The 27755-nt window shown below is 35.8% G+C and overlaps 1 protein-coding gene across 1 annotated transcript in view; it reads right to left on the bottom strand.

The window, feature by feature from the left end:
• Positions 1–24707, bottom strand: part of LOC131955013 (dual oxidase 2) — a 29628-nt gene extending 4921 nt beyond the window's left edge. The window contains exons 1-26 of the mRNA XM_059318891.1: positions 24574–24707; positions 23760–23849; positions 22738–22899; positions 20908–21092; positions 20115–20328; positions 19094–19260; positions 17779–17893; positions 17531–17627; positions 16766–16898; positions 15940–16039; positions 15265–15443; positions 10426–10610; positions 9928–10055; positions 8970–9128; positions 8136–8243; positions 7413–7651; positions 6762–6852; positions 4508–4605; positions 3975–4185; positions 3388–3481; positions 2847–3028; positions 2300–2378; positions 1841–2040; positions 962–1106; positions 410–495; positions 190–283 (exon numbers count right to left, since the gene is read on the bottom strand). Coding sequence (XP_059174874.1) covers positions 190–283; positions 410–495; positions 962–1106; positions 1841–2040; positions 2300–2378; positions 2847–3028; positions 3388–3481; positions 3975–4185; positions 4508–4605; positions 6762–6852; positions 7413–7651; positions 8136–8243; positions 8970–9128; positions 9928–10055; positions 10426–10610; positions 15265–15443; positions 15940–16039; positions 16766–16898; positions 17531–17627; positions 17779–17893; positions 19094–19260; positions 20115–20328; positions 20908–21092; positions 22738–22899; positions 23760–23849; positions 24574–24610 — 3578 coding nt within the window. The 5' untranslated portion in view covers positions 24611–24707. The remainder of the gene's footprint in view (positions 1–189; positions 284–409; positions 496–961; positions 1107–1840; positions 2041–2299; positions 2379–2846; positions 3029–3387; positions 3482–3974; positions 4186–4507; positions 4606–6761; positions 6853–7412; positions 7652–8135; positions 8244–8969; positions 9129–9927; positions 10056–10425; positions 10611–15264; positions 15444–15939; positions 16040–16765; positions 16899–17530; positions 17628–17778; positions 17894–19093; positions 19261–20114; positions 20329–20907; positions 21093–22737; positions 22900–23759; positions 23850–24573) is intronic.
• Positions 24708–27755: the final 3048 nt, after the last annotated feature.

Below are 27755 nucleotides of genomic sequence, written 5' to 3'. Positions count from 1 at the left end.
TATTATATTTAATTGAATAACTTAAATTTGTCATTAAAATTATACTATTGATAAACTTTCAAAGAGAAGAATATTTATTCTAGTCTAACTCTATTTTTAGAGTCCTTCAGGAGAAATATTTCTAGCTTAGAAAAAAAAACAGAAATATATTTTGTTAGGTAAAATGCAATTTTTCAACCAAACACTCACGGTCTGAAAAACTCAGTGAAGTAGCAGTTCAGGTCAGAAGAGGGCTGGGTTGCAATGTGATAGAAGTTGATCACATGACCAATCACATGTATCACTAGAAGTTACAAACAAAATGTGAACACTAGAACTGGTCATAGAACATGTATTAATAGCTGAAAACTATTTATTTTTTAAACTTTAAATTTTAATTCCATATAAAACAAATTCTTCCCATACACACCTGTAAATAAAACAGCCAGTGCTGCTATGTAGATGTGCATGGCATGTGCACTGTCAAAAGGTATGTACCTGTGTACGAATGTTTCCCTGCAAGGTGACATATTATTGTGTAAATGGATGTTGTTGGATTAACTTAACAAAAAAATAGTATCATAAGATCTTGTAAAGGATTATTGTAGAATAAATGTCACAAAAATATCAGCTTAATATTATGTAATTAAATAATGTAGGGTAAATGTTACAAATAGTATAAGCAAAGCATAAGATGGTATGAATGAATATTATAAGTTTTAAATGTGGCAAAATAATTTTAAAAAAATAATTATTGTAGGTGAGAATATGAAATAAACTTAACATTACATACAATTAAAATAGGCTGATATAAACATTTGCAAAGATTCTATGTTTGATTGGTTATATTATACCAGAGTTGTAAAAATATGAAAAAATTACAATCTGACTAATACAAAAAAGTAAACAACAGATGAGGAATGTCAACTTATCACATTATAAGTGTAAATATTAAATCTTTATAAAAATAAACTGTATTCACCTGAAGAATGTGAGTGTGTTTTTACTCATGGTGACCAGGAGACTGGAGTAGGTAAACATTTGGGCACTGGCTGCACCTCTGGTCACAGAGACTCCATAACCTGCCATACGTCTCAGGCCAGCATGTTCACGCTCAAAAGAATAATCTAAACAAATGGTTTTACAATCATTTAGTTAAGCAAATAATCTGGACAAAAAGTTTGACATTCATTTAGTCAAGCAAATTATCTGAACAAAAAGTTTTACATTCATTTAGTCAAGCAAATAGTCTGAACAACAAGTTTTACATTCATTTAGTCAAGCAAATAGTCTGAACAACAAGTTTTACATTCATTTAGTCAAGCAAATAATCTGAACAAATTGTTTTACATTCACTCAGCAAAGTAAATAAGTTAAACAAATTATTTTACACTAGTTAAATAATCTGAACTAACAGTTTTATCCCCAGTCAATTAAATAATCCGAACAAAACATTTTACACTCATTTAGCCAGGTAAAATAACCTGAACAAAATTTTATACTCATTTATCCAATAAATTAATCAGAACAAATAGTTTTACACTTTTTTAGCCAATGAAATAATTTGAACAATTTTACATATATTTAACTAATATAATAGTTAGGCATAAAATGAAATTGTCATGTTAAGTTGATAGGCTACTGATAAATGACATTGTAAAGCTAAGCTTATGAAAACTGACATAATTTAATGTTTTGGAAGTAATATCATTTAATTTATTTTAAATAAAATAATGCACAAACACAAAAATCTTAAATATAGAGTTTTAATTTTCATAAAATTTAAGTTTTCTTGTTTGATATATGAATATTTATGCAAAAGTTAAAATTGATTAGAGCAAATAATTGAATGCAAACTTACAATAAGCCCTTTCAATAAATATTCCAAAAGTCACCAGAGTGTAGAGTGTCACCCAGAATATTTGCCTGTTTTTGTTGCTGACATAGCGGGTGAGTGTGTGGAAGAAGACGGCAACTCTGGAAGTTGGGGGTGTTTCAACTTTTGATGTCAGCCTCACTCTTTGTGTTGCTCCTGCAACCATACTTGACCTCACGACTTTTCTGTCAAAATAGTTGTTTTTTTTTAAATTGTGTTTTACCTTTGCACTGTATTTTTTATAACTCAAATTTTCTTTATGGTTTTAACATGTGCATAGACATGTAATAAAATGAAGGTTGGTGGAATATTAATGTTTGTTTCGTTGTTTAATAAATAAATTTAAATTGTTGGTCAAAAGAGCAACTTTATTTTATAACAAAAAATTCTAAAAAAATAAATAAACCTGGTTGTTCATTAAGTAAATGAAAATAATAAACTCACTCATATCCTTTAATAAATGATTTTGTTCGTTCCTTCACAGAACTTTGTTGTTTTCCTAGTTTAGTGACCCCACCCCCAACTGTTGGATGAAAGAAGTTTTCAGTTTAACTTAGATAAGAAAACTTGTCCAGTCAACTAAGTATATATACATATTTTTCTTAAAATCTTTGAACAGCTATCATTACCATACTGTAATTAAAAATGGTTAACACCAGAAATCATCACCTAATTTAAAGGTTGGTAATATAGTTTAATGAAGTTCCTAGCAAAATGGTGTGGGAAAAGACAGGACAAATCCCAGTGGATCAAAAAATTAAAAAAAAGGTTGAGATGGATAAGTCATACATTAAGGAAGTTGAATTACAGAATCCCCAATCAAGAAAAAGAGGAAGATTAAAAAACACCTGTCATTAAAAAATTGAAAAACACATGATAATTATGCAAAAGCCTGGAAGCGAGGTAGGTAAAAATAGCAAAAAATGTAAAAGTATTGAAGGACATTGTAAGTGGTCTGTGTTTCACTGGGAAGAAGAATTTAACTACGCACCATCCAGGTTTAATACTGCTGACTTCCACAAGTCATCATTGCCAGAGAACATAATATTTTTAAAGTCTTCAAAGGTCAGGTAACCCTCGTTATGTTTGCCAGCTTGTTGAAAGACTGTATCCACCATACTGTTTATATCTAGTGCTTTTGTATCTGTTGCTTCGTTCAGCTCCAATAAGGCCCTGCATAATTAATTGAATAAAAAGTTAACCAGAAACTTCATGTAACTAATTTTGAACCAGATTACAATAAATTCACTTCAAAGAAAGAAATAATTTTTACAGTCAAAGAAACTGCTGATGAACAAGTTTATTCAAATAATCAACAACTTAAAAAAATCAGGGGAAAAGTTTTTCATTTCATAGTAAAACTTTTTTTCCAAAAAATGGAATTTGACAGAGTGAAAATTAAATTTAGCGGTCATGAAATTTGAATATAAATTTAAATTAAGAAATTAAAACTATAAAACAAAATTATTATTAGTATAGAAATTGTAAACAAAATAAATTTTATTTTCTTGAAAGCAATGCCTAAAATTCACCTTATCATCTTCTTATAGTTGTCTTTTGATAATTTTCCTTTTCTATTTGTGTCAAACATTTTAAAGAACATCAGAGCTTTTTCTTCTGGTTTACCTTTGAAATTAAAAATTAAGAAAGTTTAAGAATAAATAACTAATTAAATTTACACTTTTTTTGTTGTTATAAAAAATGGAGAAAACCATTTGCAAATAAATAATTCAATCTAAAGCAATATATTCTTAGATCAATAAAAAATAATTTTTATTTTCAAAGTAAAATCTTACAGACCTGATGATAAAATACCGAAATAAGCTTAAAACTTTTTTACACTTTTTTTTTTATTATTAAAAAGGAGAATACAATTTGCAAATAAATAATTAAATCTAAAACAATATATTCTTAGATCAATAATTAATCATGACAATTTTTAAAGTAAAATCTTACAGACCTGATGATAAAATACCGAAATAAGCTTAAAACTTTTTTACACTTTTTTTTTATTATTAAAAAGGAGAATACAATTTGCAAATAAATAATTAAATCTAAAACAATATATTCTTAGATCAATAATTAATCATGACAATTTTTAAAGTAAAATCTTACAGACCTGAAGATAAAATACCAAAATAAGCTTTAAACTCCTCAAATGAAACAAATCCATCTCCTGACGAGTCCACCAACAAGAACATGTTCCTGACAAACAACGAGTGGGGCTGAAGGCCAAGGGCATCAGCAAATTCAGTTCTGGTGAGTCTAGTGGACAGAACTTCCTCAGTTTGCTCAGGGTTGATGTTAGTTCTCATGTCCCCTCCAGATAACTGGGAGGTGGATAAAACAAAAATTATGTGCAGTAAATAAAATAGCAATTATTCTGAGTATATAAAACAACAATTATGTGCAGTATATAAAACAACAATCATGTGCAGTAGATAAAATAGCAATTATGTGCTGTAATAAGCTTACAAATATATTTCATTTTTGTAGTTGTGAAATCAATGTAATTTAAATTTATAGGCTAAATTATACATCTTTTATTGACATTATGTAAATTTAGAAATGCCAAAATTTTTAAACTGAACTAAGGTTATTAAAAGTGAAACAAAATTTTCTAGTGGACCAAAAAAAAAAAAGGAAAATTACCTCAGCTAAAACACTTTTGAAAAATCTGGCCAAAACTTCCTTCCTCTGGTCTATTGTCATGGCCTCCCTCCACATTATTTGTTCCACCAAATGGGGAGCTGGGTTACACAAGGATCACAACATTACTGACTAGAGGCAGTGAACTTTGTGGGTTACACAAGGATCACAACATTACTGACTAGAGGCAGTGAACTTTGTGGGTTACACAAGGATCACAACATCACTGACTAGAGGCAGTGAACTTTGTGGGTTACATAAGGATCACAACATCACTGACTAGAGGCAGTGAACTTTGTGGGTTACATAAGGATCACAACATTACTGACTAGAGGCAGTGAACTTTGTGGGTTACATAAGGATCACAAAATTACTGACTAGAGGCAGTGAACTTTGTGGGTTACACAAGGATCACAACATCACTGACTAGAGGCAGTGAACTTTGTGGGTTACATAAGGATCACAACATTACTGACTAGAGGCAGTGAACTTTGTGGGTTACACAAGGATCACAACATCACTGACTAGAGGCAGTGAACTTTGTGGGTTACATAAGGATCACAACATCACTGACTAGAGGCAGTGAACTTTGTGGGTTACACAAGGATCACAACATTACTGACTAGAGGCAGTGAACTTTGTGGGTTACACAAGGATCACAACATTACTGACTAGAGGCAGTGAACTTTGTGGGTTACATAAGCATTGCAACATTACTGACTAGAGGCAGTGAACTTTGTGGGTTACATAAGGATCACAACATTACTGACTAGAGGCAGTGAACTTTGTGGGTTACATAAGCATTGCAACATTACTGACTAGAGGCAGTGAACTTTGTGGGTTACATAAGCATTGCAACATTACTGACTAGAGGCAGTGAACTTTGTGGGTTACATAAGCATTGCAACATTACTGACTAGAGGCAGTGAACTTTGTGGGTTACATAAGCATTGCAACATTACTGACTAGAGGCAGTGAACTTTGTGGGTTACATAAGGATCACAACATTACTGACTAGAGGCAGTGAACTTTGTGGGTTACATAAGCATTGCAACATTACTGACTAGAGGCAGTGAACTTTGTGGGTTACATAAGGATCACAACATTACTGACTAGAGGCAGTGAACTTTGTGGGTTACATAAGCATTGCAACATTACTGACTAGAGGCAGTGAACTTTGTGGGTTACATAAGGATCACAAAATTACTGACTAGAGGCAGTGAACTTTGTGGGTTACATAAGGATTACAGAATTACTGAATATGGTAGAGGCAGTGAACTTTGTGGGTTACATAAGGATCACAACATTACTGACTAGAGGCAGTGAACTTTGTGGGTTACATAAGGATCACAACATTACTGACTAGAGGCAGTGAACTTTGTGGGTTACATAAGGATCACAACATTACTGACTAGAGGCAGTGAACTTTGTGGGTTACATAAGGATCACAACATCACTGACTAGAGGCAGTGAACTTTGTGGGTTACATAAGGATCACAACATTACTGACTAGAGGCAGTGAACTTTGTGGGTTACATAAGGATCACAACATTACTGACTAGAGGCAGTGAACTTTGTGGGTTACATAAGGATCACAACATTACTGACTAGAGGCAATGAACTTTGTGAGTTACATAAGGATCACAACATTACTGACTAGAGGCAGTGAACTTTGTGGGTTACATAAGGATCACAACATTACTGACTAGAGGCAGTGAACTTTGTGGGTTACATAAGGATCACAACATTACTGACTAGAGGCAGTGAACTTTGTGGGTTACACAAGGATCACAACATTACTGACTAGAGGCAGTGAACTTTGTGGGTTACATAAGGATCACAAAATTACTGACTATGGTAGCTGCAGTAACGTGGGTGCAAAAAGTACTTATACAAAAGGTAGAGGTAGTATCCAGACAAGTTAAAGACAAATACAGGTACAATAGGTGTTCCAGCCCAAGGTCTTCATCAGCACACAATAGTCAGGTTAAAGACTAAAACACATTGACACAACTTTGGACATAGCAGTTAAAACATCTTTTCACATAGACCATGACACCTAATACTGAGACATATGTTAGTATTAGAGAAGGTTTGGACAACGTACTGGGGCAGAGGTTAGTGGCGTGTTGTTTGGTGAATGTTGGATGAAAAGATTTCTGTTTACTTTAACCATCTAACTCAACCATCCAATGCTGACTGTAAAATGTCACATTAAGGAATGATTGAAAAAGTCTTTATTAACATCATGTTATACCTTGTTTATATTCCCATCCATGTTTTTGAAAAAACCTATGCAGCTTGTCATAAGCACTGTCTCTTCCTTGCTGGGATGTAAAGTAGAGGACCTGCCAAAGTACCAAAACAACATGTTGTATTGTAGATTTAGGAATGTTATAAGCCTTAAGTATATTGTCTTCAAATATTGGTATGGTATTTTTTTTTACAGAAAGAAAGATAATGTTATGTTGTGTAATAGACAACATTTGTTCATAATCTATTGTAAGTGGTAAAAAAAATTAATGCTAAATAAAAAGAGCATATTTATTTATATTTAAAAATGGCTTGATACTTGATACAGTTATGTATTAAAATTGTCTCAAAGATAAACTATTATCCTGTTAGCCCTCAAAAATTCAGTTTTTAAAAATTGCCTATTTTTTTACTTGTTATTTTAGGTAAAATGAAAAAGTGATAGTTAATTATAAATACCGTGAGCGGTTATTAATTGACAGTGTAGTATCAATTACAAGGAGCTAACTCTCAATTATAAGTTGTTAGTGATTTTACTTAGTAGTCTCCCTTATCACAACTAGTCATCAGGTACTTCCCACCCGACTAGCACTACACTGTCCTTTTCCGCCCTTGTTAGACCAATCTTACACGTAAAACAACACAAAAACCTCACCAGATCTATCTCCCCTGGGATGGCAAGCATCATGAGTTTATTCCCCTTGTCGCTGGAGCGAGTAACGGACGCTCTCGGCCTGACGCCATTGTTGTCCGGCTTGCGGCGGAGATCCAAAAGTCGGATGACCTCGCCGTTGAGGTTGGAGATAAAAACCTTGAACCTCTCGTCGTTTAACTCGACCTTGACCTCCCTGGCGTTAAGCTGACCGTAGGTGGTCCTGCCAACCCATTCCGTTGCTGTGGAGATAAAGACATTATTAGAGACACGTTAGCCTTAGGCAGAGGCGTAGCGACTCTTCCCGGCGCCCGGAGACAAACTTTCGATTTGCACCCCCCCCCTTCAAACTTTCGATTTGCAACCCCCCATCGAACTTTTCATTTGCAACCCCCCCCCCCCCCTCAAACTTTCAATTTGGCGCCCCCCCCTAAGGTCGGCGCCCGGGGACATATGTCCCCCCCCCACCCTCGCTACGCCTCTGGCCTTAGGTCCGTAATTTGACAGTAACAGACTTTGACAGTCACATGACTATTTAAAATTTATTAGGAGAATTCTATAAATGACGTCATATGAGGAGGGTCAAGGAAGGGAAATTGTTGGTGATGACGTATGTGTGTGTATGTATGTGTGCGATAGTGTGTGTGAAAAGATTGGGGGGGGGGGAATGTGACCTTGCATAAAGTTTTTGTGTTTGTTTGGGATTACTAAGTATTTAAAACATACCATAAAAATGACTTGGACCATCAGCTAAAGTATGTCCAGATGTCGCAACATTTTTAGCCAGAGCTTTTTGTCTGTGCTTGGCCAGAAGCAACAGAATCCCAATCGTAACTGGAAATACAACACAATCAAATAAAACACAATCAAATAAAACACAATCAACTAAAACAATCAAACAAAACATATACAACCATATACAAGAGAGAGAGAGAGGCTATATCTGTAAATGTACATATGTATATATGTATATATGTTTACATGTATATATGTATATATGTTTATATGTATGTAAATATATATATAACTATATATATATATATATATATCTATATATATCTATATATATATATATATATATATATATATATATATATATATATATATATAAATATATTTACTTACATATGTATGCATATGTACGGATTTATATCATATATATATATATATATATATATATATATATATATATATATATATATATATATATATATATATTGACTACTTGAAGTGTAGTCCTATTTACTACATGTTACATTACTCGTTTCTTATCACTTGGAATAAACAGGAGACTTGTTCTAGTCAACTTCAAGACTTTATTACTCACGCACTAGCCTATATCTCCTACAACCTGTCTTCTACCTAGCTTTATTCTTAGCCAACTCACACGACATAAACAACACTACACATTAACACGGCACACAATGAGACTACACATTCTAGGGACATCACCAAGATAAATGTAATACAATAAATGTAATAACTACCAAAACATAACATAACATATATATATACATATATATGAGGTTCTAAATAAATAATCCATGCACTCGCTCACACCTGGTAATGACATTCCAATGATCACTATAGTGACAAGAAAAGGGACCTCACTCCCAGAAAAGTAATCGTAATGCTGCAAAGGTACACACACTTCATGAGTTTCCGCCTTGTTCACGAAAGGATCGACACACCTACACTGTGTTGATAGGGGATTGACATCTGGGTTGAGAAACAAAATATATACAGGACATTTGTTAGCTGAATACGTGTGTGTTCATTACGATTATCACTGCAACACTTTCACAATCTCACGAACAATAAAAATAAAACACCTTATATAAAGTTGTTTTTCCACATTTAATTTTATTTTACGCTCAAATGCCAAAGCAAATTGCATTTATAACTTTCATAAATGAAATTGTTAGGAGGATTGGCTCCAATACAATTAAGTATTACGTGTCAACTTGTTATGCGCCATGTAAGCCATTTACAAGGCAGCAATTGTTTGCTTGTTGTGTTGCTGTTCGAGGATTCGAACTCAAGACTTTATGGTTTAGCAACCCTGAGCTTTACCGCTTTGACCACGCCGACTCATAAAACTTGTGTTTTATCGATTAATTGATTTTTGTCTGTGTCGACAAAAATGATTAACAACGAAACTACAGAGGTTAAACTACTGATGCAAATGCAAAACGTTTTTGGCAGAAGGCTTAAAATTTCCCTGAAACCTTCTAGCGTAGTTTAGCTGTTAGCTTACAGATGCATACTGTGATACTTGAAATTTCAAACTTCGATGTAGGACTACTCCGTGGTACCATAGATAGACCAGTAAACAGAGGCGTAGCGACCCTTCCCGGCGCCCGGGGACAAACTTTCGATTTGCACCTCCCCTCAAACTTTTCATTTGCACCCCCCTCAAACTTTCAATTTGGCGCCCCCTAAGGTTGGCGCCCGGGGACATATGTCCCCCCCCCCCCCTTCGCTACGCCTTTGCCAGTAAAAAAAACAACAATCTTACTACAGACGAAGACATCTTTCTCCTTGCCGGAAAACGTCGTCAGCCGGTTAAAAGCGTTTGTAACATTGTTCAAGACATCGTAAAATGTCGTACTTTCGATTTCTCCTAATTCTTCAGATGTGAAAAGTCTGAAAAAAATTGTTGGTTCATTTTACAGATATTTGTAAAGTACTTGACCACATAAAATTAGAAAAAAATGTGTATTGTTAAACAATTATTTTAGCGGGTATAAGCAGCATATTAATTTAGATAACAGATATTTGAAATTCAACATTACTCAAGTATTACCAATATCTGTAGCAACACTTACTCATTGGTCTGTATGTGTACCACCACTTACCCGTTCTTCCCAAAACTCAAGAATTACCAATATCTATAGCAACACCTACTCATTGTCCTGTATGTGTACCACCACTTACCCGTCCTTCCCAAAACTCAAGTATTACAAATATCTGTAGCAACACCTACTCATTGTCCTTTATGTGTACCACCACTTACCCGTTCTTCTCGTTCTCATACCAAAACCTGTCCCCGTGTCTGATCCTCAAAAACTGTTCTAGAATAATTTTTTGAAAGAGAGGCCCAGGACCGTCGTCTGTGGTCTCCAACAAACCACCAACAAACACATCCAGCTCGTCAGGACTCGGTGTGTTGTTGTACAAATTCCGCAGCAATCTCAAAGTCTGTAAACACGATGTTTACATTATTTTCTGCCCTTAAATGCCACAACTCAATAGTAATAGGAACAGTGAAGCATGTGAACAACATATAGCCCGATTACACTTCAAGTGCAATCGGGCTATCTATAATATAAGCGGGATGTTAGTGTGTCAGTCCTTCCTCGTGTCATCGCTATAGGGCTGGTAAGTACGTCACCAACCAGTTCTATGGCTCATGCAAGTTGTATTGAGCCGTAGAACTGATTGGTGACCTAATTATCAGCCCTATAGATTTTGGAAACATAAAAGTAAACGTCGCACCATCAGTGCTTTTTAGTGCAACGCAGTTTGTTATTATATGTAATAGAGTAGGGTTTGTTTATATAACAACTTAAATTTATTTTATAGTTGCCACTGTTTTTACTCTTTTGCATAACGTAAAGAAAATATTAAATACACACACATTGCTAAAACATATTAAACTGATCAATGTCAAATATCACTTTCGTTAGATTCCTAGAAAAAGTGGATACATTTTAATAATAATAGGGTCGAAAAAACGAATTAATTAAACTTTTTGTAATTTTCCAAGTGAGGTAATTTAAAAATAAATTCAACTCACGCTAATTAGCAAAATGTGAATCCAAATTTATGAGTGTTGTCTTTTGTGTTTGTGTATTGCGTTTGTGTTTTTGTTTATGTTTGCATTGTGTTTGTTTGCATTGTGTTTGTGTTTTCTTTTGTGTTTGTGTTGTGTTTGTGTTGTGTTTGTGTTGTGTTTGTGTTGTGTTTGTGTTGTGTTTGTGTTGTGTTTGTGTTTGTGTTGTGTTTGTGTTGTGTTTGTGTTGTGTTTGTGTTGTGTTTGTGTTGTGTTTGTGTTTGTGTTGTGTTTGTGTTGTGTTTGTGTTGTGTTTGTGTTGTGTTTGTGGTGTGTTTGTGGTGTGTTTGTGTTGTGTTTGTGTTGTGTTGTGTTTGTGTTGTGTTGTGTTGTGTTGAGTTTGTGTTGTGTTTGTGTTGTGTTGTGTTGTGTTTGTGTTTGTGTTGTGTTAGTGTTGTGTTTGTGTTGTGTTTGTGTTTGTGTTGTGTTTGTGTTGTGTTGTGTTTGTGTTGTGTTGTGTTTGTGTTGTGTATGTGTTGTGTTGTGTTGTGTTTGTGTTGTGTTGTGTTGTGTTGTGTTTGTGTTGTGTTTGTGTTGTGTTGTGTTGTGTTTGTGTTGTGTTGTGTTTATGTTGTGTTTGTGTTGTGTTTGTGTTTGTGTTGTGTTTGTGTTATGTTGTGTTTGTTTTGTTTTTGTGTTTGTGTTGTGTTTGTTTTGTGTTTGTGTTGTGTTTGTGTTGTGTTGTGTTGTGTTTGTGTTGTGTTTGTGTTGTGTTTGTGTTGTGTTGTGTTAGTGTTGTGTTTGTGTTGTGTTTGTGTTGTGTTTGTATTGTGTTTGTATTGTGTTTGTGTTGTGTTTGTGTTGTGTTTGTGTTGTGTTGTGTTGTGTTTGTGTTGTGTTGTGTTTGTGTTGTGTTTGTGTTGTGTTTGTGTTGTGTTTGTGTTGTGTTTGTGTTGTGTTTGTGTTGTGTTTGTGTTGTGTTTGTGTTGTGTTTGTGTTGTGTTTGTGTTGTGTTTGTGTTGTGTTTGTGTTGTGTTTGTGTTGTGTTTGTGTTGTGTTTTTGTTGTGTTTTTGTTGTGTTTTTGTTGTGTTTGTGTTGTGTTTGTGTTGTGTTTGTGTTGTGTTTGTGTTGTGTTTGTGTTGTGTTTGTGTTGTGTTTGTGTTGTGTTTGTGTTGTGTTTGTGTTGTGTTTGTGTTGTGTTTGTGTTGTGTTTGTGTTGTGTTTGTGTTGTGTTTGTGTTGTGTTTGTGTTGTGTTTGTGTTGTGTTTGTGTTGTGTTTGTGTTGTGTTTGTGTTGTGTTTGTGTTGTGTTTGTGTTGTGTTTGTGTTGTGTTTGTGTTTGTGTTTGTGTTTGTGTTGTGTTTGTGTTGTGTTTCTGTTGTGTTTCTGTTGTGTTTGTGTTGTGTTTGTGTTGTTTTTGTGTTGTGTTTGTGTTGTGTTGTGTTGTGTTGTGTTTGTGTTGTGTTTGTGTTGTGTTGTGTTTGTGTTGTGATTGTGTTGTGTTTGTGTTGTGTTGTGCTGGTGTTGTGTTTGTGTTTGTGTTAAGGTTTTGTTTGTGTTGTGATGTGTTTGTGTTGTGTTAAGTTTTTGTTTGTGTTGTGTTTGTGTTTGTGTTGTGTTGTGTTGAGTTTGTGTTTGTGTTGTGTTTGTGTTGTGTTTGTGTTTGTGTTTGTGTTTTGTTTGTGTTGTGTTTGTGTTGTGTTTGTGTTTGTGTTAGTGTTGTGTTTGTGTTGTGTTTGTGTTGTGTTTGTGTTGTGTTTGTGTTGTGTTTGTGTTGTGTATGTGTTGTGTTGTGTTGTGTTTGTGTTGTGTTGTGTTTGTGTTGTGTTTGTGTTGTGTTTGTGTTGTGTTTGTGTTGTGTTTGTGTTTGTGATGTGTTTGTGTTGTGTTTGTGTTTATTTTGTGTTTGTGTTGTGTTTGTATTGTGTTTGTATTATGTTTGTGTTGTGTTGTGTTTGTGTTGTGTTGTGTTTGTGTTGTGTTTGTGTTGTGTTGTGTTGATTTTGTGTTGAGTTTGTGTTGTGTTTGTGTTGTGTTTATGTTGTGTTTGTGTTGTGTTTGTGTTTGTGTTGCGTTTGTGTTATGTTTGTGTTGCGTTTGTGTTGTGTTTGTGTTGTGTTTGTGTTGTGTTTGTGTTTGTGTTTGTTTTGTGTTGTTTTTGTGTTGTGTTTGTGTTGTGTTTGTGTTGTGTTTGTGTTGTGTTTGTGTTGTGTTTGTGTTGCGTTTGTGTTGTGTTGTGTTTGTGTTGTGTTTGTGTTGTGTTTGTGTTGTGTTTGTGTTGTGTTTGTGTTGTGTTTGTGTTGTGTTTGTGTTGTGTTTGTGTTGTGTTTGTGTTGTGTTGTGTTTGTGTTGTGTTTGTATTGTGTTTGTTTTGTGTTTGTGTTGTGTTTGTGTTGTGTTTGTGTTGTGTTTGTGTTGTGTTTGTGTTGTGTTTGTGTTGTGTTTGTGTTGTGTTTGTGTTGTGTTTGTGTTGTGTTTGTGTTGTGTTTGTGTTGTGTTTGTGTTGTGTTTGTGTTGTGTTTGTGTTGTGTTTGTGTTGTGTTTGTGTTGTGTTTGTGTTGTGTTGTGTTTGTGTTAAGGTTGTGTTTGTGTTGTGATGTGTTTGTGTTGTGTTTGTGTTGTGTTTGTGTTGTGTTTGTGTTGTGTTTGTGTTTGTGTTGTGTTTCTGTTGTGTTGTGTTTGTGTTGTGTTTGTGTTTGTGTTGTGTTTGTGTTGTATTTGTGTTGTATTTGTGTTGTGTTTGTGTTGTGTTGAGTTTGTGTTATGTTTGTGCTTGTGTTTAGTTTTGTTCTGTTCTGTTCCCAAGTTGATACATTAAAAAATATTTTCCGTTGCGGAGCACGGGTATGCAGCTAGTAGAAATATAGAAGTTAGTGACAAAACAGAAAAAAAAATTGTGGATTCTTTTTTTTTGTTGTTGAGAAAATACGAAGAGGTGAGTAGCATTGCTTTATCAGAATACGATGTAGAATTACCAAATTCTGAATGTGTTTGAGAAATTAAGCGAAATACTCCTTTAAAAAGCACTTGGTTTTCGCTCTTTAAATACACTTTAAATTAAATAGAATCGCTTAAAATAAAAGAATTGCGCACCAAAACTGATATAGCGTTTTCGAATTATGTTATTTTTTTTAGAAAATCGGAAATTATTCAAAATTTGTGAATCAAAGCCAAAGAATATGATCTTATAACTACGCATGAAATTTTGTTCACCTACCTGAAGTGGTACTAGTGTTATCGGTATTTTAGAAATAGGAGGTGGAGTCAAGTACAACTTTCGAATATCGGACCAATCACAAAATAACACAAGAAAATTACTTATTAATTAAAGATCGCAACTGAGGCATTATAAAAGCTAAAAGCTAGTTTTAAAATTATTGAAAAAAATTAACCGGGAGTAATCTTCGAATATTCTTATATAACACTATGCTGGATGGCAACTCGGGACATAGACAAGATTTTTAATCTATTTTTAATTACTTTTTAAAAAATAGAATAGAATCTCGTAGAAAAAAGAATTGAGCACCAAGTAAACGCCAAACAATATGTATATAATAGTGCGGAATATTATAAGTACCTTCCGTCAACGGAAATTACTCAAAATTTGACAGAAGGCAGAGAGTTAGATCTTTTACTTACATGTGAAATTTCATTTATCTTATCTGAAACAGTACTCAAGCTATAGGCTTTTGAAAAATTGAAATTAGAATAAGTTCCGTTTCCAGTTACCGGAAATCGCTGAAAAGTCGATACAGAACTACAAATTTGATATAATACCTGTACATAAAATTTCATCAACCTAGCTGTAACGGTACTCAACTAATCGTGTTCACAGATACACATATACACACATACACACACAGACATACGGACAAGATTGCAAAACTATGTTTTATTTGTAAAACATCGAGATTTGCAAAAATTGCGAATTTTTTTGTAATTACAATACTTTCTCTATACTTCGTATTTGAGAAAGTAACAAAATGAATGAGGTGTCAAAATAGCCATATCCCTTTTAAGGTGACGAAGCAACTTCATTTTCGCTAGGTTGTTTACGTTGTTAAAAATCTAGGTACTTACTGTTGAAAAGTTAAAATACTTCGTATAGTTTGAATTGATTTCCTCCCAATTCCGTTTCCTTGGCAACCCGTAAGCCTCCAGTACGTCGTTATATCCCGGAAGTCCCAGGTCACGTGCACGTTGAATATTCAAAGCTCCCAGGTCCCGCCTTGACCAATCCAGGGGACCAAAGACGTCCTCTGAATGTGGAGGATATCGGTTCATGCATGTTTTATAGCTCAGCTTTCATTTGACTGGTGTCTAGACATTGACAGTCCCCATCAATAGCTATACTCACATAGAGGATTCACTAAGCTATCGTATTTGTAATTAGAGTTTGACGATTTTAAAATATCAAAATATCTCCCTACATTTACCAAATCAAACTATAAAGTAAAGCAAAATTTTTTTTTTTTTTTATGCAAAAAGTGAATCTCACATTTAGGCTGGTTTTACATGATTTTCATGTGTAGGTTAAGGGTTATGAAATATTTAATTCGTGTAAATTTAAGTTACATGTTTTTAAGTTGCTGATAAAAAATTTAAATTTTTTGTATAACAAAATGAAATAATTTTTAGCTGCACTTCATCAGTCGGAGAATTACACATACTTTATACATTAAATGGATCCTGTCTGTAAAATAGTATAATGGCATGCATGAGATTAAGCACGAGTACGTTATATCTAAATAATACCTCTCAAGTCCGAAACAATGATGTTGTCTTCTTTTGTAGCTCTTGTATAAATTAATCCTCGGATTAACTCGTCCATTCCATTCTCCACCTCTACCGTCTCCTGTAACAATAAAACTGAAGTTATCATGATCGTTTTTTTGTTTAAAAATGTATAGCTTCAGTTGTTTTGCATCGTATGGGAAATAAGTACAGTATGCACGATAGTACTGCTCTTGGGAATTGAAACTCATTTTACCGGAATAGTTCTGTAATTGTTTTTGATATTTATTGAGATTTTACTGACACTTTACATTTATTAGTATTTTAATAAATTTTACATAAATCTTTATTGCATTTTTCTGAAAATAGTCCTGTTGTTTTATTGTTCTAGACAAATAGCAGGTATTTTACTGCCATTTGCTTAGTCTTTAGTTGTTGATATACAGGCTTTTTACTGATTTTGTACAAATCATGTGCTGGTCACCTTGTTTTCCGCGTTAAACAATATATATATATATATATATATATATATATATATATATATATATATATATATATATATATATATATATATATATATATATATATATATGTGTGTGTGTGTGTGTGTGTGTGTGTGTACCAATAAATTTAGTGGTGCATACTCTTGTAGGTAATCTTACTTTTTAAAAAGGGCATCAAAATAAATATTAGTAATATATACTTTTCAATATAGCAATAATTGTGTACTGATGCATTTTATGATAGCTATACCATCTGTGAGAAGCTAATAAATACAATATTAGGACCTTTTATAATAATTGATTTGTCAAAAGTTTTCCAAAAAAAAAAATAGAAATTCACTCACTTCAGGAACCCAGTAAGAATTACAGAGCCTAATTCCTTTCACATCCTTGGTCTGCTCCCCTCCTTCAGGCTGGGAGGTGAATTTCCCCTGAACTAGACGGGAGACCTTTGCGCAGCGGTTCTGGAAATCTTTGCTGTGGTTAAAGTAATGTTGTTAAATATCAGAGTCAGTCAAGCTCATTAGTTAGTGATTATGTACGCCTATACATTTATATAATGTGTGCTAGGTACGCTGGTCAACAAAAATAGCCATTTGCTCAGTTTGTTTTCAGTTTATTAGGTTTCTGGAGTCTATCAGATAAGGTGTGTATTGGATCTATGAGTACTATCAGACATGGTGTGCACTAGGTCTATGGGTGCTATCAGACAAGGTGTGCAGTTTGTGTGTGAGTGCAATCAAACAAGGTGTGCAGTTTGTGTGTGAGTGCTATCAAACAAGGTGTGCAGTTTGTGTGTGAGTGCTATCAAACAAGGTGTGCAGTTTGTGTGTGAGTGCTATCAGACAAGGTGTGCGGTTTGTGTGTGAGTGCTATCAAACAATGTGTGCAGTTAGTGTGTGAGTGCTATCAAACAAGATGTGCAGTTTGTGTGTGAGTGCTATCAAACAAGGTGTGCAGTTTGTGTGTGAGTGCTATCAAACAAGATGTGCAGTTTGTGTGTGAGTGCTATCAAACAAGGTGTGCAGTTTGTGTGTGAGTGCTATCAAACAAGGTGTGCACTAGGGTCTATGGGTGCTATCAGACAAGATGCGCTGACCAGAACTTACAAGGTGTAAACAACGGACGGTACCAGAGTGTGACCAAACCTGAAGGCCGCCGCCTGGAACTCTGTGCTGATGCCAGGATGGACGTTAGGGTCATAACCTGGAGATACAACAATCTTTTATAATTCTAAGACAATAGAATCTGATCAAGAGAAAAACGAATGGCACACTTGGTTTCCACATACATTTGTACATATTCTCATATACATTAGCGGTTGTTCGCATGTACATTCGGAAATGTTCTAACATACCTTTGTATTGATTCGAGCCACCGCCCCCATAAGGATACAGACTACGGAGATCAAACTTCGATCCGTTGGCGTAGATCGCTAGCCAGCCCGGCAACCATTCATACATAACAATTTTCTGTAACAGAAAAACAGTTTCTGATTAAATATATATAACCCTAGCATAGTCCTGAGATTTCCTTGAAGTAAACTTATAATCAAGAGTTGTATTAATTTGTACATACCACGCATAGGCCTACTTAGGTAAGGATTTGTGTTACACACCTGTTATTGTGCTACACACCTGGTACTGTGCTCCACACCTGGTACTGTGCTACACACTTGATACTGTGCTACACACTTGGTACTACACATCTGGTAACGTGCTACACACCTGACACTGTGCTACACACTTGGTACTACACATCTGGTACTGTGCTACACACTTGATACCCTGCTACACACCTGGTACTGTACTACACATCTGGTACTGTGCTACACACCTGTACTGTACTACACATCTGGTACTGTGCTACACACCTGTACTGTACTACACATCTGGTACTGTGCTAGACACCTGGTACTGTGCTACACACCTGGTACTGTGCTACACACATGGTACTGTGCTACACACCTGGTACTGTGCTATGACCTATTTACACACCTGGTACTGTGCTATGATCTATTTGCACACCTGGTACTGTGCTATGACCTATTTACACACCTGGTACTGTGCTATGACCTATTTACACACCTGATACTGTACTACACACCTAATACTGTGCTATGACCTATTTACACACCTGGTACTGTGCTATGACCTATTTACACACCTGGTACTGTGCTATGACCTATTTACACACCTGATATTGTGCTATGACCTATTTACACACCTGGTACTGTGCTATGACCTATTTACACACCTGGTACTGTGCTATGACATATTTACACACCTGGTACTGTGCTATGACCTATTTACACACCTGGTACTGTGCTATGACCTATTTACACACCTGGTACTGTGCTATGACCTATTTACACACCTGGTACTGTGCTATGACCTATTTACACACCTGATACTGTGCTATGACCATGTACACACCTAATACTGTGCTATGACCTATTTACACACCTGGTACTGTGCTACACACCTGGTACTGTGCTACACACCTGGTAATGTGCTATGACCTATTTACACACCTGGTACTGTGCTATGACCTATTTACACACCTGGTACTGTGCTATGACCTATTTACACACCTGGTACTGTGCTATGATCTATTTACACACCTAGTAATGTGCTATGACCTATTTACACACCTGGTACTGTGCTACTCACCTGGTACTGTGCTATGACTCTCTTCCTGGCACCATTAAACAGCTGCTCGTCACTGTAGTTTGAGTGTCTGGCCTTGAGCTGCCTGGCGATGACGTTGTGGTACCTGAACCACACAACAGCTAGTGACGTAATGAACGGGTTCTCGTGGGTCCTCGGGTTCCCAAATCCTGCAAATAGAAAAATCCCTTTTGTGAGTCCTTGTGATGAATGTAAAAAAAAAATAAAAGTAAAGTTCACTTTTCAAACCTGGCAGTCTATAGGGCAAGTGAAGTAGAGTTCACTTGTTTCTGTGATCTCGGCATATGAAGAGATAATGTGGTCAGCACTATGCCCAGCCGCCTTTACTTTCCCTAACGTGAGTTAGGTACCCATCAGAGTTGGGTGGACTCAGGGACGGTCTATAGACTTGAACCCGGATTCGAACTCGAGACTAACGGGTTAGCAGTCCAGCTCTCTACCGATAGACCAATCTGTCCCACTGTGATTAATGACCAGTCTAAAATCACACGCAATATTGCCTGATTTAAAGCTGAAGCATGATTTTGTGCTCTAGTTTATAGGAAATTTAACTTAAAGATTACGTTACATTCTTAATACTTCTGAACTCAAGAAAGTATTCTGGCTTACTTAAGTAGAAACAAATAACACTTTAAATAAGTCTCACACTTCTAGACTGGCAAGGGACTGAAAACACATATCCTGTGTTACAATACGAGGACCTGTGTAACGTACCCCTTTCGAACCTGTCGGTCCACGCAGCAGGTGAAGTAGTGTTTACCTGTTTCCTTGATCTCGACATTGGAAGTCATAGTGTGGTCAGCACTATGTCCAGCCGAATTTACTTTCCATATCGTGAGTCAGGTACCCATCAGAGCTGAGTAGATTCAGGTGGCCCTCTAAATTACAATTTAACATGTCTCTTCTGGTCAAGCAGAGTATTAAAATAACAATTCAGCTGAAATCTGGCTTTTTCTGCTACTAATTAACCATCAAGTAAAATGTATTTAAGTCCCTCCCTTACGCCTAAATCTGCTGACAGGTCTTAGAATATGGTCTCTTGGTGACGGAGGATTGGCGAACGGTAACCGGATGTCGTTTTTTGCCGGGAAACTTTTCTTGATCTCTTCGTGATCTGCCAGTAGCTCGCCGTTCTTGAAGGACCGGAGGGTGTCTTCAACGGATTTCCCGGCCCCGTAGACCAGGTTCCCGTCGATGTAGGGGGTGATCTCATTTAGCTGAAAGTTTAGATAGTCATACATATCACGTGGTTTTGTTACGTTTAGATTTTTACTTTTCCGGGGCTAAAACACGCACATTTAAATTTAGTTTCTAAAATTAATTTGATTTCATTTTCAGAATTATTTTTTTCATGGAAACAGTTTTATTTTTCTTATTTTTGTGGCCACATCAGTTTCATTTATCTTTTAGTAGAGGGAAGCTTAAAAATCACTACAGACATTTGTAGTTGTGGCAACGTGTTGAAGAATAGAATTATTCCCTTATCAACGCTCGTTTGTTACTATGGTATTGACTGGGTGAATTATATTTTTCTCACTTTCAGAAATCAGTAGTTATAAATACTGCAACATTACGTAAAATTACGTGTTCTTATCTGCTTTTTGTTTAAGTAATTATCTTAAGTTGAATGTCCACATTTTTAGAATAAACACTTTAAATTAAAGTATTTCGTACAATAAATTGTTTCAGTTTGTTTTGATGCACAAAAAATGTGGATATAATTTACTTATAAAATGTTTAGCATGTCTTTGATTGAGTACCAAAAAACGCAAAACAAAATGTCCCGTTTGACCTACTTGTTGTCTCGGGTTATTTGGCGAGAATCCCGTCCGTTGGTCGTAGCGAGACCGCAAGAACGGCAACTCTAGATCGTCCTTGTTGTCTGGGTTGTACTTGTGGTTTTTGGGTACGGGAATGTTGAAGTATTCAATCGGACATCCGGGTCTCTGGGCGTCCATTATTTCCTCAACCAGCTGCTGGCCTTATAGAATTAAATATTCGGGTTTGAAAAACATTAAAAGAAAGTTAGGTCTGATTAATACCTAACGACAATATGTAATTATGAATTGAGAATTTCGATGAAAATGAAAACACAACATTACAGAGAAACTAAACATAGTAATGCATATATCATGGACCACTCTTATTTATGACCATATTAACGGGATTGAACATGAAAATCGTTGACCATGATCCGAGGTTTGACAAACTGGACAACGCTTCATTATGCAGGTATGCATAGAAAACTAGGCATTTGTCACCTACCAAGCAGTTTTTATATCGAGGTGTATGGATGTTATATCCACAAGCAAACAAGATACCATCTTACCAAATTACACATCTTCATGATTTGAACATGACACTGTTTAAAAATTAGCCTTACATAAAGTAAAAATGTTACTTCCTCTTTGCGAATAAAAACTGTAATGAAATCACAAACAAAGAGAGATAAAGTTGAATTTATAATTTCTTCATGTAAAAATTTTACATTTTGTTAATTTTTTCCCCATAAAATGTTCTTTAAATTTTAATGTCATTTTACAATCTAGAAATATATCTAAGTTATCTGATATTTAAAAATAAAAACAAAGCAGAGTTACGTTGTCATGTTGTATTTTAAAACCGTCGGGTGTTTCTATTTAACCACAGACGTGTACCAAAAATGTCCCTCACAGGTTTATTTTTTAAAGACATTCCCACCCTCAACTCTCCACAAGAGATCCAGTTACCAATCAGAGTTTCTTCCAGGCATCTCTTCGGAAAATTTTTTACCGCCCCCCCCCCCGAACGAAATGAAATTTATATAATTTATATAGAAAATATATACTTTTAACAGTGTCCGCCCCCCCCCCCCCCCGAAGAAAGTTTACCGCCCCCCCGAAGATTTCAAGTGCCCCCCCCCCCGGAGAAAAAAGTCTGGAAGAAACACTGTTACCAATTCATTAATTTAATTACATTTCCCGGGTTAAAATAATGAAATCAGACGTTTTTTACTATGTATAGATAAACAATTGTCAATGAATGAAAGTAAATGTCAGAAAAATGTAATGGTAGCGTAAATCTGTATCAGTCCTCACAAGCCGATGATGGAAACTGTAATACTAGTGTGAACAAATAGGCATGACAAATTGATGCTGTAATACATGTCTGACGCAAACACAACATTCAACTTATTTCTGTTAGCTTAATAGCTGTTGTTAAATAGGTGAAAAAAATTACATAAGGCAGGACAGAAGTAGGAGACATTAACAGCACAAGTGGCTACACAAAGTTCTTAGAGTCAGTACTGTGTACTTAGTAAGACCACTAGAATGGTGCTGTGTGTTGTAGAATCTACACATTCAAAGTTGCCCGTATGTTGTACGGCTGGGTATTGGTACTGTGATGACAGATAACTTTTTAAATATTTGAGCCTTCGATGGAAACTTAAGACAATGTCTTACGATTGGGAGTTAAGATATCTTGCAATATTTCCCATGCTCCACTGTATAAAATCCAAGCATCTGTTTCGCTAATGCAAAAATACAAGAATATCCCACTCTGTTGGACAAACGGAAATTACCGAAGAAGACGAGGTAGACAAACGGAAATTACCGAAGAAGACGAATTAGACAAACGGAAATTACCGAAGAAGACGAGTAGGGCGTTCCTGTTTCTGACACTGCTCAAGTCATTCGTCCCGTTGAAAGCTATCCTGCTGATGTCCAGAGGGTTTGGTCTGTTGGTGCCTGAAGGCTCGTACACGCCATCACTGTAGTTGACGGGGCTACGTCGTAACAGGTGGGTGTCTGACGAGGCGGAGAAACACAACACATTATTTGGTTGAAATATCAGAATAATCAGATTTAAAAGTAGCTGTAAAAATACGTTAGTATTTATTCTTTAAATGTGGACTGAATGCATCATTATTAAATTATTGATGGACTATTCATGGGAATTCTGACGACAATACGCCCGATATTCATAGTTGGTGCTCCTTAGAATGTCAGAGAATATCCCAATCAGAGACAGATAAGGTGACTGATCATGTCACTGATCAAATGATTCTTCAATGTATAAAGAAAAATCCCCCCTACCCCACCCCGTGGATCCCCTCCCATGAACTCATCCATTATGGCTACGTCCACGACCTTCTTAATCATATATCTTACCTCCTCCATTCACACAAGAGCACCCCTCAACTCACCAATGGCCCCCCAGTCAGGGTGCAGTAGATTGTTGTACTCACCAATGGCCCCCCAGTCAGGGTGCAGTAGATTGTTGTACTCACCAATGGCCCCCCAGTCAGGGTGCAGTAGATTGTTGTACTCACCAATGGCCCCCCAGTCAGGGTGCAGTAGATTGTTGTACTCACCAATGGCCCCCCAGTCAGGGTGCAGTAGATTGTTGTACTCACCAATGGCCCCCCAGTCAGGGTGCAGTAGATTGTTGTACTCACCAATGGCCCCCCAGTCAGGGTGCAGTAGATTGTTGTACTCACCAATGGCCCCCCAGTCAGGGTGCAGTAGATTGTTGTACTCACCAATGGCCCCCCAGTCAGGGTGCAGTAGATTGTTGTACTCACCAATGGCCCCCCAGTCAGGGTGCAGTAGATTGTTGTACTCACCAATGGCCCCCCAGTCAGGGTGCAGTAGATTGTTGTACTCACCAATGGCCCCCCAGTCAGGGTGCAGTAGATTGTTGTACCAGCCATCACTGGGGTGACGCTCCACCTCCTCACACCTCAGGGGTGACAACACTGTGTACAAGGTAAATGTGTACAGGGTTATATTTACAGGGTTATCTCAACAGTATATATAGAGCTTAAATATGGAACATCAAATATCTAGAGCTTAAATATGTTACACCAAAATATCTAGAAATTAAGTATGTTACAGCAAAATATCTCAGTGTGGGTGGATGGTAGAACGCAAGTCTGCTAGCCCTAAAGGCTCGAGTTCGGATCCCGAGATCGAGTTCTTTTGCAGTCCATGAGTCCACCCAGCTCTGATGAGTACCTGACTCACGTTAGGCGATTGGGCTGTGCTCTGACCACACTATCCCATCATATGCCAGCACAGACACAGGATAACTCTTTTCCGAAAGGGTAACTTAACATAATATGGCCCATTTATGCAATCTAGAGCCGTTTAAGCAGTAATCAAAAAGAGATGGCGCTGACTGGGCCATGTTTTAAGGAGGAGACCAGATGATATCACAAGGAATAGCGCTGAACTGGACGCCTCAAGAAAAAAACAACAACAGGGAATACCAAAGGAGACGTGGAATTTCACAGGAGAAAACCAACTGACAAGAACCGAACTATCTTTAGGAACTACGAAGAAAGTTGCCATAGACCGACAAAAGTAGAAGAAGCTTTCTGTGGCAACTACATTGATATCATAATTTGATCTAACGTATGTCACGTCAATACATCTAAAGCTTTTAAAACAATACAAATACCATATAGCCTCTAAGCCTACCTGCAAACAAAACCACAACGATCTCGCCCAAGAACATGATGATGTCAGTTACTCTTGTTGTTTCTGATTTGACTGTGTAGGACTAACACGACTGTCTTTGTAGTTTGTCAACAAGCTGCATTTGTGTATCACAACCTAGGCTGCGTAGAAATTGAAAGTGGTTTGAGGTTGAAAACAAATTGTGCGAACAAACAAGTCGGTGACTCCTAACGCCACATTTAATTAATGAAACAAATAATTGTAGTTAAAATCATATTTAAGGCAGATGGCAGTGTGTGTGATGTGTGATGTGTGATGTGTGATGTGCGACACAGACTTGCCTAAAATTTGAATTGTCGTCTAAACTACTATGGTGACATGTGGTGACAGGAAACCCAAATCTGTTGAAAGTAATAATCTAGGGAAAAGGACATATGACAATGTTTCATAACTTTTTATGGTGTTGAATTTTGTATACTTTTCTTTAAAATAATTATTGTTTTTTTTTAATATTATATGTTTGTACATTAATTAATGTTTACCGTTTTTTCTTAGTTCTTCAAAAAGTTAATACAAATGATGCTCTTCAAACACACGTGGTCAAAAGCCAAACTACGATTTGAACAATACCTCGCGTGTAGTTCATAAGATTCTCCTGAATAAGATTCTCGACATAAATGTCGTGTTTCCTGTTTATCAGTGTACTAGAGTTGCCTTACTTTCAAGTGTCTACTTGACGATGTTCGCCGGTTTGTAAACTTTAGAGGGTTATTTATGTACACATGAGCTACCATTTTAGTGGGTTATTTATGTACACATGAGCTACTATTTTAATGGGTTATTTATGTACACATGAGCTACTATTTTAATGGGTTATTTATGTACACATGAGCTACCATTTTAGTGGGTTATTTATGTACACATGAGCTACTATTTTAATGGGTTATTTATGTACACATGAGCTACTATTTTAATGGGTTATTTATGTACACATGAGCTACTATTTTAATGGGTTATTTATGTACACATGAGCTACTATTGTAGTGGGTTATTTATGTACACATGAGCTACTATTTTAGTGGGTTATTTATGTACACATGAGCAACTATTATAGTGGGTTATTTATGTACACATGAGCTACAATTGTAGTGGGTTATTTATGTACACATGAGCTACTATTTTAGTGGGTTATTTATGTACACATGAGCTACTATTGTAGTGGGTTATTTATGTACACATGAGCTACTATTGTAGTGGGTTATTTATGTACACGTGAGCTACTATTTTAGTGAGTTTTTATGTACACGTGAGCTACTATTGTAGTGGATTATTTATGTACACATGAGCTACCATTTGAGCGGGTTATTTATGTACACATGAGCTACCATTGTAGTGGGTTATTTATGTACGCATGAGCTACCATAATATTGGGTTAATTATGTACACATGAGCTACCATTTTAGTGGGTTATTTATGTACACATGAGCTACCATAATATTGGGTTAATTATGTACACATGAGCTACCATTTTAGTGGGTTTTTTATGTACACGTGAGCTACTATTGTAGTGGATTATTTATGTACACATGAGCTACCATTTTAGTGGGTTATTTATGTACACATGAGCTACCATAATATTGGGTTAATTATGTACACATGAGCTACCATTTTAGTGGGTTTTTTATGTACACATTAGCTACCATAATATTGGGTTAATTATGTACACATGAGCTACCATTTTAGTGGGTTATTTATGTACACATAAGCTACTATTGTAGTGGGTTATTTATGTACACATAAGCTACTATTATAGTGGGTTATTTATGTACACATGAGCTACTAGACAATTGGTTATTCATAAAAAAAACCACTGCTTGTAAAACAAATCACCAGAATATTTGTACACAGCTGAAACTGGCAAACTTGTATTGAGTTTTATGAATTTGCTAAATGAATTACGGTATATTTATCATCTTTTATTTATACCGACCGACTGGCTAAATCTTGCAGTGTAAGGGGTCTGTGTGATGGGATTTCTGCATATTCTAATTTGGAATGTTTTAATTTGAAGTTAGTATATGTTACGCTGTTTTCTGTTAAATAAACAAGGCAATAAAATGTAAAAAAAACTATAGTTCATAATTATATTCTAAACAAGTGTCTGACAGGATAGATTGACACTCAAGCGTATAAACTGTTTATAAATTTAAACAAAAACATACCTAAACATTCTGGATGTAGCAGCTACGTCGTATATTAATTAAATAATAAAGCACTATTTGATCTTAAAACCGCGTTTACATTTGCGACATGTATATCATATATGTCTAGAAAAAAAACACGCAGCAAAATAGTATACAAGTTCCATGGAAAAATGTATTCATTTAACATTATCTTGTTACTAGTTTTAAAAAAATGCACTTGTTGATACTACATAATTTACCTCAGATGTTGATCTTAAAATCTCGTGACACAGACACCTCAATAAAATGTGAATGTGTTTAGTCGCATCATGAGTAGTTTACTAAAAAGCTGTGAGCCACTTCAAGCGAGGTTGTTGTCTGATGTACGTCGGTGGCCTTAAGTGTATCACCTATGTGTGTTGTAGTCGTGTTTTCTGGTGTTTCACCCATATTGTGTTGTATGTGGTCCTGTGTTTTCACGTGTGCCACCCGTATACGTATGTGTGTTGTAGTCCTTTGTTTTCAAGTTTTCAAGTGTGCCACCCATATGTGTTGTAGTCCTGTGTTTTCAAGTGTGACCCATGTGTGTTGCAGATCTGTGTTTTCAAGTTTTCAAGTGTGTCATACATATGTGTTGCAGTCGCTGCATTTGCGACTCATACAACTCACTCAATGAGAGATACATTGTTTCTTAGCTACTATAATACAGTAGTTGTTTGGTTGAAGTTTTAAGAACAGTCTACGTGACAATGATACAACAGCTAGGAGACAGTGTATATTGAAATATACTTTGTTTCTTATCTCATATAATACAGTAGTTGTTTGGTTGAGGTTTTAAGAACAGTCTACGTGACAATGATACAACAGCTAGGAGACAGTGTATATTGAAATATACTTTGTTTCTTATCTTATATAATACAGTAGTTGTTTGGTTGAAGTTTTAAGAACAGTCTACGTGACAATGATACAACAGCTAAGTGTCAGTGCATATTGGAATATATTTTGTTTCTTAGTTCATAT

This window comes from Physella acuta, unplaced genomic scaffold (assembly GCF_028476545.2).
Source record: "Physella acuta isolate Inbredline_101_S28 unplaced genomic scaffold, ASM2847654v3 ptg001047l, whole genome shotgun sequence".
Classification (NCBI taxonomy): domain Eukaryota; kingdom Metazoa; phylum Mollusca; class Gastropoda; family Physidae; genus Physella; species Physella acuta.
This window is presented reverse-complemented; position numbering and strand designations above follow the sequence as displayed.